The sequence below is a fragment of the Juglans regia genome, chromosome 7, assembly GCF_001411555.2.
Source record: "Juglans regia cultivar Chandler chromosome 7, Walnut 2.0, whole genome shotgun sequence".
NCBI lineage: Eukaryota > Viridiplantae > Streptophyta > Magnoliopsida > Fagales > Juglandaceae > Juglans > Juglans regia.
This window is the reverse complement of record NC_049907.1, coordinates 19929849-19945520: the sequence shown is the minus strand read 5'-3', so window position 1 is coordinate 19945520 and position 15672 is coordinate 19929849. Positions and strand designations below refer to the sequence as shown.

Genomic DNA, 15672 nt, shown 5'->3' with positions numbered 1-15672 from the left:
CCTCTGACCAACCTAAATTCTCTAATAACGAAGTGTTTGTGGGGCAATTGGCTCAATTTGGCTACCATGCTATTTTTTACTATTCTGGTTGTACTGTGCAGGATCCATGAATAGGACAAGTACTTGGGACAACCCTAGAGTGGAGCATACGTTTCCAATATGCACTTTGCATCTTCCCTTGGTTCCTCTTGGTCTACTCGCTGGTGTTTCTGCTGTCACATATGTTTCTTCTTCCTTCGCTCTTTGGCACTTCCAACTTGGTCATGCATCCTCTTCCAGGATACAAATGTTAGTCTCTCGAGGTCTTTTAGGTTCTATGTCCCAAGACACCTTTAATTGTATTTCTTTGCATTTTCATAGTAGTGAGTCATTATCTACTAGTATTTTTGATTTGATACACTCTGATGTTTGGGGACTTGCCCCTGCAACTAGTATCGGTGGATCTCGTTACCTTGTTATATTTATTGTTGATTTCACTCATTACAATTGGATTTATCATATGCACTGTCATTTTGAACTATTGCATATTTATTGTAACTTTACAATAATGATTGAAACTCAATTTTGTAAACGTATCAAAATTTTTTGATCTAACAATGCACTTGAATACAAACAATCTTCTTTTCAAAGTATCTCGCAAACATATGACACTATCCATCAAACTTCCTGTCCACACACCTCTCAACAGAATGGACGAGCCGAACAAAAACTTTGTCATATCCTTGACATAGTTCGGACTCTTCTCTGATCTGCTAAAATCTCTACCTCATTCTGGGGTGAAGCTATCCTTACTACAATTCATACCATTAACCACCTTCCAAGTTCGGTCATCTCAAATCAATCTCCATATGAAAGTCTATTTCGATCTTTCACTAACTATCGACACCTTTATTCTTTTAGTTTGCTTGCTTTGTCATTCTTCAGTCTCATGAACATACAAAGTTGGAGTCATGTTCTCGCCTTCGTTGCTTTTTTGGCTATGACGAAATTCAGAAGGGCTAACGGTGTTATGATCCTATTGCTCATCATGTTGTGTTTTGGGAACATCAGTTATTTACTAAGGTATCCACTTTTAGTCCCGCTATTTCTTAATCCTCTACCTTAGAACTTTTTCTAGATGAGCAATCCAATCATTCTCCGTTTATGTCCCTATCCGACCGATGTTCCATGCATTCCACCTACTCACTTTTTGGACACTCCTAGGCTAGGATATCCATCTCTTGAGTTGCCTCCCTCTCTGGCTGCAGTCCTTGTTCCTGCCCCCTACGGATCACACAACAGACCTTTCTCTTTGTCGTTCTTCTCGGGTAAGATCTCTTCCTACTCATCTGCATGATTTCCATTGTTACATTGGCCTTGCTACTTTGCACGAGCCTCACTGGTATTGTGAGCCGGCCTCCATTAATTCTTTATGGCAAGATGCAATGACTAAGGAACTTGACGCATTATCTAAGAACCATATATGGAGTCTGGCTGATTTGCCTTCTGGAAAGTCTGTGATTGGTTGTAAGTGGATCTATAAGATCAAGACTCGTTCATAGGTTCTATTAAGAGGTACAAAACTTGACTTCTTGCCAAAGGTTTCATACAGAAATATGGCATTTACTCCCTTAGTTCCTATGACTCGACCCTTTTCATTCATCATTCAGACAAAGGTCTCATTTTGCTACTACTATTTGTGGATGACATGATTATTACTAGTGATGATTTTAATGGTATTAAGGAACTTAAGGACTTCCTCAATCAGCAATTTGAGATGAAAGGTCTTTGTCACCTCAGTTATTTTTTTGACTTGGAGATCATTTCCTCAACAGACGGATTCTACCTTACCTACCCAAGCCAAGTACGTCTCTAATCTTTTCTCTCGAGCTAGCCTTATCGACAACAAGGTTGTTAATACACCCATCGAGCTTCATGCACATCCGACCCCCTCGTGTGGGGAATTATTGTCTGACTTCACACTTTATTGATAGTTGGTTGATAGCTTGGTTTACCTTATGGTCACTCATCTAAACATTTCTTATGATGTGCATCAGGTGACCTAGTTCATGTCTGCCCCTCGAACAAACCACTATATTGTTGTTGTATGCATTCTTTGGTATCTTAAGGGCACTCTCTTCCATGGTTTGCACTTCTTTGCTCAATCTCTACTAGTTCTTCAAGCGTACTCTGATGCTGATTGGGCAGGTGATCCCATTGATCGTCGTTCCACCATAGGTCACTGCTTCCTTCTCGGTTCCTCATTGATCTCTTGGCTTAGTAAGAAACAAATTGTTGTCTTTCGATCCAACACTGAGGCCAAGTATCTTGCCCTGGCAAACACCACCACTGAACTCAATGGTTACTACAAGATTTAGGTGTACCTCTCACCTCTGCCACTCCATGAGCAGACCAAGCACATCGAGATTGATTGTCATCTCGTTCGTCATTGTTGGCTTCAGAGTTCTCTTTAGTTGCTCTCTGTCTCCTCTCAAGATCAGCTTGCCGACATCTTTTCAAAGTCCCATCCTATGGCTCGGTTTCATTATTTGGTTGACAACCTCAAGGTAGTTTCTCAACCATCTTAAGTTTGAGGGGGGCTATTAGTGTATATGTTAGTGTTAGTGTTAGTGTTAGTGTTAGTGTATATGTATTATGTGAGTCCCACATTGGTTGAGTAATGCTCTTGTATAGCTTTTGACCTCCTATATATATGTCACCTTGTATAGCACAATTGATATATATATATATATATATATATATAACTGATTGATACAATTCTAACAACTTCATTTATGATATGAATTGACTTGATGAAACTTAAAACTGACATATGATATTTGTAATCGACAATATATTTTTTGTTATAACTCATAAAATTGATATGAACTCAATATGAAATGAACATATTCTGCCTGGATAGTCTAATTTATTTAGTTAAATAGGTTGTGTTGTGGTTGATTCATATATGACTTGAACCCAATTTAACTCAACATGAACTTAGCATGACAATTCCAATTGTCAACCTTATTTGAAACTATAGAGAAGTAAAATGTGAAGAAGTTCTTTGGTCTAAATCTCTGCCAAACTTAACAAATCAATCTCCCTTTCTTCTAAACAAATCATATATTAGTAGTTGCTAAAGAGAGGTTGAGATATCCAATGAAATATTTTTACAAATACTACATGAGAAACGTAAATAAAAATAAAAGAGAATATGGAAAGTATTGGAGACAAATCATGAATGCTTTAATCCCATGTTTTCTTAGCCAATCAATTAGCCGAAGGCATTGAGATAGATATGGTCTATCTGAGATGAGGGATTTGAGATTAATTAGGAGGATCGTGGGGCATGGATTAGGGAAACAATAGCAGCCTGTCTGAAAGGCTTAAGGGTTAGGCTATGTCTTTATGAGAAACGATCGATCGAAAGCATTTTCCTTTTTTTTTTTCTCTGTGACTATGGAGGCGGCCACGTGCCTTGATTTCTTGGTTTATCAATGACTCAGATGATTTTAATTTGGAAGAAATCTGTCCACACAAATACACAAACAAAAGGATGCATTACTTTCCGTCCTTTTCTATCAATTCATTTTAACTTTATTTATATGAATAAATAAAATAAAATAAAAGTCGTTATCATTTTACCTATATTAATATTAAGTTCCAAGAAATTGACGCCATATTGCGTTGGATTAGTACATAAATCTTAGAGAAAGTTTGGATAATGAGTTAAAATAAGATGATCAAATGAGATAAAAGTTGAATAAATTTTTTTTTAATATATTTTTTTCAAATTTAAAAAAATTGAATTATTTATTATATTTTGTGCAAGAGTTTGAAAAATTATAATAATAAAATGAGATAAGTTGGAAGGCTTTTTGTATCCAAACAACCCCTATACACACAAATATTTTTGGGCAATATTGTTCAAAGCAAAGAATTGCAGCCACACAACTAGGCTAAACTCAACAAAAACAGGAAGGCCCAAGGGAGGTGTACATGAATATATAGAAAATGACAACAATAGATCTTTAATTTGAGATGTCAACAACTTGGAGATTGCCTTAAATTTGTAAGATTTGATTTACAACAAGCAATCCTATACTTAATTATATATATGGCCCATTAATGTTTGTTTTTGACTTTCTTTAATTTTCACCACAAATGAAGCAGCTTGAAACCAAGATCGTACTTGTTCTTTGAAATTCTGGGGAAAACTTTCTTCAAGGAGTACAGATTGGAAAGAGGGGAGAGATTTGTTTTTGACTCTAAAGTGGTTGTAGAATAACTTAAAGAACACATTATATATTGGGTTCTCTCTGATCTGATATGCCTCTTCATTTCAAAAAACTGAGTCACAGGCCTGCACGCGTGCTAGTTATAAGAAAATTTTACGATCAGTTAATTTTAATAAAATGATTATTTGTAATTAAAATTAATTATAAATAATCTTTTGGTTGTAATAAATTAGTCACAAAAGTTCATTTTTCTTGTAGCATGTCTAAAAAAATGTTGAAAGTTATAATTAACTTCCCTATTTTAAAATTTTATATTCAATTTTCAGAAAGATTTTAAGTTTAATCCAAATATCTTTAGAATACTATTTTTTTTTCTATTTTGAAAAAATCAAAACAACTTTCACAAGAAATAAAAAATAAAAACCTTAGAAAATTTTACCTAAATGATTTTTCAATTATACTACATGACACTACTACTTTTACAAATTCCAATATAAAACATGTTAATTAACATGTTCTCGCACCACAGCTTATAACGTACTCATGTTTTGTTCGACTTTATTTTTTGTTGGATTTAATTCCTAATTTATCGCCATTCGCCAACCTTCAAATATCGCTATATATGTGACCCTCCACAGATATATTCATGATCTATTGATCCAACTTTCCTTGCCGCGCGCCATGCATACGGCCACTTCTTTAACTGGCTAGCCGCGCGCGCATATATGCTGCATGCATGCGACTTGCACGCCCCTGGGGCCCATTTCGATGGCATCTCGATGAGTTGGATTCCTTTCTCAAGGGACTGAGTCAAGAGCAAGTGTAGCGGTAGATGATGGTGTAAATGGAGCGTGTTATGTCGCTGCAATAGAAAACCGTCACTAATTGTTTTCTGTGATGCACATTAGGTGACGGTCGTGGTGACAGTTTCAAACCATTACCAAATATTTTTAGTGACGTTTTGGTAATTTTTTGTAACGGTTTCCTCTATCACAAAAAAAAAAAAATTATGTCATAGTGACTCATGTTTTATATATAGTTAATTTGAATTAAATTAGCTTTTAATGATCAAAGGATCTGCGCGCTGATTTTGTAATAATGTTATCTGGAACTAAATCAGCACCACTAAAATCAAGTATTTTTTTTTTATTTATATTTATAGAGTTATTTTAAAACCAACTATATATATAATTATGTGATAGTGTCACTTCATAAAAAAAAAAACTAGAACTTTTCTCGTTGTTTTGTTATCTGCAAATTAAGGCATGGCCATGAAATATAATTTGGTACCATATATATGCGAGGCATGAAAATTCAACGCATGCGAGTTTCTAAAGTCTACCTTTGAATTTCAAGGGAAAAGATAGAACATTTTCCTTGAAACAAAAAATGAAAAAGAAGATCGAGCAAGCACGCAATATCTAAACATTTTCCTTCATGAGCTGACTTTGACTAGTGGGGATTAATTCGTTGCTTTGCGTACAAGCTAGAAGAATAAGATCACAGCGCAGGTCGACCGGGAGTGTAATTTTCCTGGAAATGGTTAATTAATTTTAGTGAAAGGTCCACTTCCAATATTATTATTTTTAATATTACGTATGTGATTGCAAAAGAACGAAAGAATGTCGACATGCATGATAGCCACATATATAGTTCAACTACATGACCACAACTAGCATTGGCAAGCCGAAGAGTATCTTACAGTTAAAAGTGGAGATGTCTTGAACTTTGGGGAGATTGATTAAGGTACTTACTGATCAAGAGATCAAAGAATTAATGGCAGATAGCGCTGTTGGCTCTCTGCTTGACAAGCTGCTTGCTCGTTTTGTTGAAAATGAGGTGCAACTATTGAAAGGGGATCCGGAAGACGTTCTGAATCTAAGAGGAGAACTAGAGCGTATGAGAGCTTTCCTGAAGATTGCAGATGCGTTGGAAGAAAGTGACGTAGAATTCAAAGTGCGGGTTAAGCAAATAAGAGAGATCGCTTATGAAACTGAAGATGCTCTTGATGAATTCATGCTTCTTCAAGCACATGATCATGCAGATGGATTCTATGGGGCTTTCCACAAATTCTCTTGTTGTATCAAGAACATTAAAGCTCGTTATCGTATTATTTCTGAATTACAAGCCATCGGATCCAGAATAAAAAATCTTTGCCAAGTTCACGGGAGTCTGCTTCCCAGATTCACAAGAATCAAACAAGGTTCGGGCTCCCCGAGTGCAGAATATACATGGCAAGACCGTCGAGGCGATGCTCTTCTTCTAGACAAGACTGATTTGGTGGGGATCGATGAACCTAAGCAGCAGCTAGTGGAGTGGCTGGTGAAGTGTGGCAATAGACGTGAAGTGGTTTCTGTGGCAGCAATGGGAGGAATGGGCAAAACTACGTTGGCAAAGCAAGTCTATGATGATGAAGAAGTGAAGAAGCATTTCAAAAGGCGCGCTTGGGTCACTGTTTCTCAATCTTTCAAGATAGAAGAACTCCTCAAAAACATGATTCGACAGTTCTTCAGTGTAGTCAGCAGACCAGTTCCAGAAGGATTGGACGACATGAACAACGACCGGCTGAGGAGAATAATCAAGGACTTGCTCATGAAAAGCAGGTACTTGGTGGTTCTAGATGATGTGTGGCACTTGAATGAATGGGATGTTCTCAAATATGCCTTGCCTAACAACAACTGTGGCAGCCGAGTAATGCTCACTACACGTAATGCTGGTGTGGCCTCCAGTTCCTCTTCCGGTGTGGAATCTGTAGGTAAGGTTTACAACTTGAAGCCCTTGTCCCCAATGGAATCTTGGGATCTTTTCTGTAAGAAAACCTTTCAAGGGAATGCATGCCCTACTTATTTGAAGGATATCTGTCAAGATACTTTAAGAAAGTGTGAGGGACTGCCCCTTGCAATTGTAGCAATCAGTGGCGTTTTGGCATCAAAAGACACCCGTAGGATTGACGAGTGGGATGTCGTTGGCCGTAGTCTTGGGGCAGAAATTGATGGCAATGACAAACTGCAGGATCTGAAGAAAGTACTTTCGCTTAGTTTCAACGACTTGCCTTACTACCTAAAAGATTGTTTCTTGTACTTGAGCATCTTCCCAGAGGACTATCGGATCGAGCAAAGGAGGCTGATTCGGTTATGGATAGCGGAGGGATTAATCGAAGCCAAAGAAGGGAAAACACTGGAAGAAGTTGCAGAGGACTACCTCAACGAACTCTTGAATAGAGGTCTTTTGCAAGTGGCATCCGTAACCAGTGATGGAAGGGTCAAAACGTATCGCGTTCATGACGTGCTGCGGGAGATAATTGTGTCAAAGTCTAGAGATCAGAACTTCACCTTCGTTGCTAAAGATCAGAACTTGATGTGGCCGGATAAGGTTCGACGCCTATCTATACATAACACACTGCAAAACGTACAAGAAAACAGGTCTGTTTCTCGACTCCGTTCTTTGTTCATGTTTTGGGTGGTAGAAAAGCTGAACATACAAAGCTTGTTTCCTGGTGGTTTTAAGCTGCTAAATGTTTTAGATCTGCAAGAATCACGTTTAAAAAAGTTTCCAATTGATGTTCAAAACCTGGCTTATTTGAAATATCTAAGCCTGAAGGGCACCAAGGTTAAAACCATTCCAGGAACTATAGGGAAGCTTCAGTACCTAGAGACTTTGGATCTTAAGCATTCCCGCGTCACTGTACTGCCTGTTGAGATCTTGAAGCTCCATCGACTTCGACATCTCCTTGTATATCATTTCAAACTTGAGTCTTACGAATATTTTCACTCTCGATATGGTTTTAAGGTCCAAGGCAATATAGGAGCTCTACGATCCCTACAGAAGCTCTGTTTCATAGAAGCAAACCAAGGTGGTGGCGCTATAATGATGGAGCTAGGGAAACTGTACCAACTAAGGAGGCTTGGCATTGTAAAGCTGAGAAAAGAAGATGGGAAATCTCTATGTTCATCCTTAAAAAAACTGACCAACCTTCGTGCGCTGTCTCTAACTTCAACAGAGGAGGAAGAGATTCTTGATTTGCAGCACCTTTCTTCTCCGCCTCCATTCATCCAGCGGGTGTATTTGAGAGGACGTTTGGAGAAATTACCTCCATGGATACCATCACTGCATGGACTGGTTAGATTGTATCTGAAATGGAGTAGACTGAAGGAAGATCCACTTGTGCACCTTCAAAAACTGCCCAATCTTGTACACCTGGAATTACTTCAGGTTTATGAGGGAGACACGTTGTATTTCAGGAAGGGTGGGTTCAACAAGCTTAAGGTTTTAGGCCTTGACCAATTCAATGAACTTAGATGCGTGCAAGTGGAGGTGGGAGCAATGCCTTGTGTTGAAAAGCTAATTATCCAGAGGTGTGAATTGCTGAAGATGGTGCCGGTAGGAATTGAACATCTGACCAAGTTGAAAGTTCTTGAATTTTTTGACATGCCCGAAGAGTTTATCAAGACTCTTAGTCCAGATGTAAAGGACAGTGATTATTGGAAGGTAGCTCACATCCCAGAAGTCTATTCTACCTACTGGAAAGAAGGTGGATGGGAGGTCAATACTTTAGATCTTTGTGATGGAGAGAATTCTCCCAGGCCCAGTGCTATCACCACAACAAGCCACGACCTTGAATCACGTTGGAAGTGACACATATTCATAGACATGGGCTTGATATTTCATCGTACTTTTAAATGATTTAGTAAATATCTAAGTTATTTGTGTTGTTGGATCAGAGGTTATATTTGGTTCAGCATTCTTGTACAAATCAAGGAGAAAAGGAAAAAAAAAATAAAAGAATAGGAGCTGCATGTAAATTTGTAATAAGACTGTCAATATTCATTGACTTAGCCAAAAAAAGAAAAAAAAGAAAAAAGAAAAAAGAAAAAAAAGAAAAAAGAAAAAAAAAGTGTAAATATTATTTGTACTTGGATCTAGGGGAACCTGTGGTTGAGAAGTTGATCTATAGTGATGGAGGCTGCATGCTTGAAGCTGGCTTGTGTTTCAGAAGTTGTAAATATCTAAATTAGCTCTAATAGCTGGATAATAGATTACCTGCAGTCCAGTTCAGGCAGGTTGCAATGCTTGGCCGGGGCTCAGAGGTTACTTGTGGTTCAAGTGGACAATCATGGTCAGGGCAGGCACGCACGCACGCATGCACGCACGAGACCAGGTAGTTAATTAGTGCATGGTGGTCTTGTAAATGATTGTGCGTATATATATATATATATATATACACCCACTGTATATAAATAAGTTGCTGCATGGAGTAGATCAAACTCTTTGCAAAGGGCTTCCAGGTTTAGAGTGATGAATTACTTTGTAGATATAACAAATGATGATCATTGTAAGTACTCCAACAGTAATGTGAAACTCATACATACAGTGTACACTTGTAAAGATGGTAAATGCTCATCATCGTTGGTCATGAAGATCGCAGATAGGCCAGAGGGTGAATAGATGTTCTTTGCCAATCTTCTTTGTTTTTTTTTTTTAATGATTATATTATATAGAGGCCACGATCAAAGAAACCATCAATAAATAATGATCCTTTTAGCTAGCTCGGTTGAAATTCTTCACAAGAATAAGAAAGATTTTACACTACAAGAAATAAGACTTTTTTGAGCAGAGCTGCTCGATTAGCAGTCATCTTGATCCATGGCCTCCCTGATCATACCAACCCCCTCTCCTTCTCCCAATTCCTCTATTATTTATTCCTTCTCCAACGTTGTTATTACAATGCAAACAACTGAAATTTTTTTACTATGGCAAGTGCAGATTTCGGCATACCTTAGAGGGTAGGATCTCTATGGCTATGTTGATGGAACTCTGCCTTGCCCTTCTCAATTTTTTCCTAATTGTAACGCCCTGGTCCCGGATGGGTCGGAGAGTTACCTCTAAACACTTAAAATCGTATCTCATTGTACAAATGTAAACTCCAGTTCCTCATTTACTCATAGACCTTATTGCTTTAAACCATTTACTCCAAAATAAATAACTAAGATTACGACGAAATCTCAAAATAAAAGCCAACTTCCCCAAAGTACAAAGTCAACAGAGCAAAACAAAACTATTCAATAAAAATTCTCCAATAACAAGTACCCTCTTTGTATTTAATAGACTATACTCACAAAGCCTTACCCATGCTTCCTATTCTTGAACCTTCACTGAAGTATCCAAAAATCTCTAAAAAAAGTTGTGGAGATAAGGGGTAAGTTATCAACAACTCAGTAAGCAGATGACATATACTAGCGTACAAACATGAGCATTTACAGAGTTCAATATGTAGAACAAAATATTTTCCAGATTTATCATGCAGAACAAAACATGTTTTCCAACGTAACAGAGCGATGATTTTAAGACATATAAAACCTAGAGTACTTTGGCATAATATAACCTAAGCATCATCATCACATCAAAACAGAGCATCTCACAGAGCAAAGACCATGTTTCACCCCCGTGGTAGGATTGTACTAACCTCGGTAGCCAAAACGGGCAGAGACAGAGGTGAAATCTTTCCCTTATTCTTCTCAGAGCCTCAAGTGTGCACACAGGAAAGACCACGATAAAACCACTTTATTTCCAAAGTAGGTGCACTCAGAGACAGAGAAGTTGGTACCAACCCAAACAGAGCAGAGCAGAGACAGAGTCAGATACAAATCAGTACACCATGCCAAAGGTTTTTAGATGCCATATCAAAATAAAACAGAGTATCAAAACATACTCAGATCATTCTCACATACTGAAAACAAAAGTCGAAGCACCTTTCTAAATCAATGCACAATTTTTCAGATTCTCAATATCGCTTTTTTCCAGATTTCAGAGACAACGTGACAAAATTTAGCTCATGTCTACACAATGCATGTCCGAAAATATTTTCATTTTTTTCATACAGATTTCATGAGTAGTGCAAATAAGCGATCGAGGTTGGTTTTTCCAAAGTTCTCATTTCATCACAAAATATGCGAAGTTTTCAGAAAGTCAACCTCAGTCTTAATAACTCGTATAAAACCTAGCGTAGGAACCCCGCTTACCTGGACTTTTTTGCTTTTTTAAATCTTTCCATAATCGTGCCGAAGGTGTAACACCCCTTATTTTAGTGTATTTTTAATCGAATGATTATTTGTTATTAATTTAAAAATCGATTCTCTTGTTTTAAATTTTTATATTTTAGTGGGTTTATTTTTATGATTTTTAATTTGTGAAAATTAAATTTGACATGTTTCCTTAATATTAATAATTGTTATGCATTTAAATTTCTCTTTATTTTAAATTAATTTATTGTTGGCTTTGATTATTTTATTTTCATTTAATCACTACGTTTGAATTATTTTATTTAACTTACTGTTTTGAAATCGTTTCCGTTGGATCCTTTTTGTGACCCAAGATGTGAGGGTTGGATTCTATTTCTTTCCCTCACTTTTTCTTTTTCCATTTTCCTTTTTCTCCCCTTTTTTCTTTTCCTTCTTTTTCTTCTCTTTCTCTCCTCTCCTCTCCCGCGCGCTACACCCTCTCCCCCATGCGTTTTCTTCCACTCACCCAGCCCGTCGCCGCGCACCGACATTGCCCAATCCATTTGCTCCCCCATCGGCCAGCGACACCACCCCTCCAATCTCAGCCCCTCTCATGCTGTCGTTTGCTCCCCCGCACGACGCAAGGCCGCAGCACCTCTTGTGTTCACTCGCCGCCGTCGCACCACCTCCGGACACCATTTCTTCACCACTTCATCCTCGACCTCCTAGCAACCCAATGGACCCAACCCCAGCTCCGATCCATCACCGGTGAAGCACATCCAACCCCATTTCCGATTTGGGTGTTTTTGGTCTTCAACCACCCTTTGCGCCGCCACTCACGGCCAACCACCACCACCACTAGCTTCACCAACTTCCTTAAGCCCTACCCTAGCAATCTCGGGTCTTGGTTTGTCCCCGTTCAAAAGTGAGTTTTTGAGACCCACGACCACAGTGCATTTGACACTGTTTTGTTGCTGCGTTGCCGCTTCTAGCACCTCTGTGATCTTTCAAAAATTATATTATAGTATTGGACGTATTTTCTCAAAGAACTTTTGAGACTTAAATGTATTTTTGCCCTAACTCATATTTACTGCGAATTGGTTGGTTGTGTCGGACTGAGTCCGAGGAGTAAAGGGGTCGGTTGGATTGAATGATGGAGTTGTTCGTGTGATTGGTTTATGATGTGAGATTTGTTGGCTGTTTTGGATTTAAATATTGGTGTCTTGAGGTTGACGTTGGTTATGGTGGATATTGATAATTTTAGAAAGTGATGATATATTTTGGGATTATGAGGGTTTTAAGTTTTGAGGAATTAAAATAGGTTATTTTAGAAGCTTAAGCTTAAATATCGACATACGTGATTGATTGGAAACTTACAGAAATTACGTGATTATTTTTATAGGTGACGATTTATAGTCGACTCGACATTATTTGAGAAAATTTTTGAAAAGCTAAGAAGTCCAGGTAAGCGGGGTTCCTATGCTATATTTGCATAAAAGAGAAATGAACTGAGGTTGGTTTGAAAAAATGTGCATGTTGTTTTTAAAAAAAATTAAAAAACAACCTCAGTATATGTTTTGCATTCCCTCATGAGATACGTATGAAAGAGAAATGAAATGTTTTGACATGAAATGTGTAGACATGAGCAATATTTGACATGTTTCTGAAATATGCAAAAGAGAGAATATGATATCATTGAGATTTTTATGCATGTTATAGGAAATGATTTGGATCTGTTTTTGATCAAATGGAAATGATATGAATATATTTCGCACGTGTTTTGATATAATATGAATATGATAAAACTTTGGCATACTTATCTGTTCTGAATATGGTTCTGAGATGATGATACCGGTTCACTTGATATGGTTGGTACCAACATGATATGATATGATATGAGTGCACCCACTTTGGAAACAAAATGGTCTTTTATGTGTTCTTTCCTGTGTGCACACTCGGGGCTCCGAGATTGAAAAAGGGGAAGTTCACCATATGACACTGCCTGGTTTGGCCATCGGGAATAGCACAACCCAACCACGGGGGTTAAACATGGTATATGATATGATAAGATGAAGATGTTCAGTTATGTTATGTCAAAGTATTTTTGAATATGAAACGGATCTTTAAATGTGAATAGTTGATTTTGAGTATGGAAAGATTGAAAAGTAGCTCTGATTTTCTGATAACATGTTTTTTTCTGAGATCTGCTTATAAAAATAAAATGTTTTGTTTCTCCATACTAAACTTTCTGAAAATGCTCATGTTTACATACTAGTATATGTTCTTTGCTTACTGAGTTGTTGATAACTCACCCCTTATCTCCACAATATTTTTTTCAGATGATTTGAATGTTCCAGTTGAGGATCAAGGATATGGAGTATGGGTGAGAGCAGTTAAGAATGATGGTTTAAACAGGGAAGATTTATATGGGTATTGAGGATTTTCATTCAGTAAGTTTATTGTGCTCTGATGATGTGATTTGTTGGGAGGTTGATGTTTATATTAAGATTTTGTATTGTCTTAGAATAGTTATTCTGGAGTAATTGATGTAAATAAATGAATATTTTGTGCGATAGAGAAAAATTAGAGTATGTACTATGTGGATGGAAAATGATTTTTAAGTGACATGAGTTAACTCTCCGGACCCTCGGGGACGGGACGTTACAGAATGAATACCAATTGTCACCTATACGGAATACTAAACATTACTAAACTTCTAAAAGAACTGCTAAAACTCTCAATCTACTTAAATTCATACTATGGAAATGACTTTGATAACTATATAGTTATCAGGAATCTAATAAATATATTATCATTAAAAATAATCTTAACTTATTATAATATAATTTTATCATAGCAAAACAACTTAAACTCATTTCGAAAATTAACATAATCATAATTAAAACTCATATCTCGATAAACTATTATTAAAACACTATCTTAATACTACCAACATATAATCTAGTAGGAAGTCATAAATTTCTTAAGCAATATTAATTCATAAAATATTCTTAATAATGCTTATATTAAAAATCATCATAAATTACTAATCATATCTAATTTAAAACTATCCAAGATATATTTCATATAAAAGGCTTAAAGTGTTTTTAAAAAATAAATTTAAACACTTACAATTTTCTACCAAAATCAAACCGTAAAATTAATACCCGATAATATAATTAAAGTCTTTAAATATTTTCTATGAAATCAAGTTTAATATAAAAATATGCCTTTTGGACCATCTGATGACAAGGGTGTTTAGGGAAATAAAAAATATATACATGGGCTCTTTGGGTAAAGCATGCATGGTCACAACAAAGAAAGAGTTATGAGATTATAACTTCCAGAATCAAATCGTGCGTAAGGATCAGTCCATACTCATCTAGAGGGGTGGCCAAGGACGACGGAAGCGGCGGCTGGACTAGATCTACGGTGTACAACTTGGCTAAAGTCCACTGACAGCGAGAGAGAGAGATATATAATCCAAGAGAAAGAGGAAGAGGGAATTATGGACCATGCAACGTGGGGCCTGCAGTCTTGCCCATGATCTGCGGTGGCTCCACTTGCGGGTTCACTGCTGGGCTATGATGCACAGACGACAAGTGACCATGCAGCTAGCATGGAAGCTGTGTTTAAAGAAACCATGCTCTTGGTCATGGGTTGTTGCGGTAGTTTGGTGATGGGCGACAGCGTGGTGGTTGAGCAACGACGACCACCTGTAGTCATCTGGCTTGTAGGGGCTACGACGGCAGAGAGATAAGGAGAGGGAAACCGAGAGGAAACGAACACAGAGGGGGAAAATTTTTGAGAGAGTGGGTGCTATGTTTCGGCTTGACCAAAACAGAGGTCCTTGTACGTGTGTTGAGCCGTGCGCCTGGGTTGTTTCCATGGTGGTCAACGGCGGAGGGAGAAGCTTCGGTTGGGGTATAAAGCAGGGGGCAGGTGACCACAGCGTGAAGGGAAGCGAAGATGGCGGCTTATACTCGGTGATGCATGGTGGTTTTCTGGTGTCTGCGCAATGTTAGTACAAGATGGTAGCGGTGAGAAGAATGTTGACAATTCACGGTGGCTATCAGAGGGAGAGAGCCTGTTCTGAAGAGGGGAGTTTTGATATGAGGATAAGGAGTAGAAGAGAAACCATAGAGATGTAGAGGTTTTGGAAACCGGGGTGGAGCAAACTTCGGGAGTAAAGAAAACTGAAAGGGAAGAGAAGAAATCGGGGAAAAAATTGAAATGTGAGGAGAAAGATCTTACTAAAACGGCGTCATTGCCTCATGAAAGGTTGGGCTTCCATACTGTCTGGGCTTGGGTTTCAGGGGTTGGGTATTACACTAATACATCTGACTCTTCCTCTCCTCAAATCAATCCTAATTATCTATCTTGGACACGCACAGACCAGCTGGTTCTTAGTATACTTTTCTCCTCTCTCTCTGACTCTATCATCAGCTATGTTC

At 37.7% G+C, this 15672-nt stretch overlaps 1 protein-coding gene across 1 annotated transcript; it reads left to right on the top strand.

The window, feature by feature from the left end:
- Positions 1 to 5913: 5913 nt before the first annotated feature.
- On the top strand, positions 5914 to 9648 carry LOC108980593 (disease resistance protein RPM1-like). Its single transcript, XM_035691677.1, has one exon. The coding sequence runs from the start codon at positions 5997 to 5999 to the stop codon at positions 8853 to 8855; it is 2859 nt and encodes a 952-aa protein (XP_035547570.1). The 5' UTR covers positions 5914 to 5996; the 3' UTR covers positions 8856 to 9648.
- Positions 9649 to 15672: the final 6024 nt, after the last annotated feature.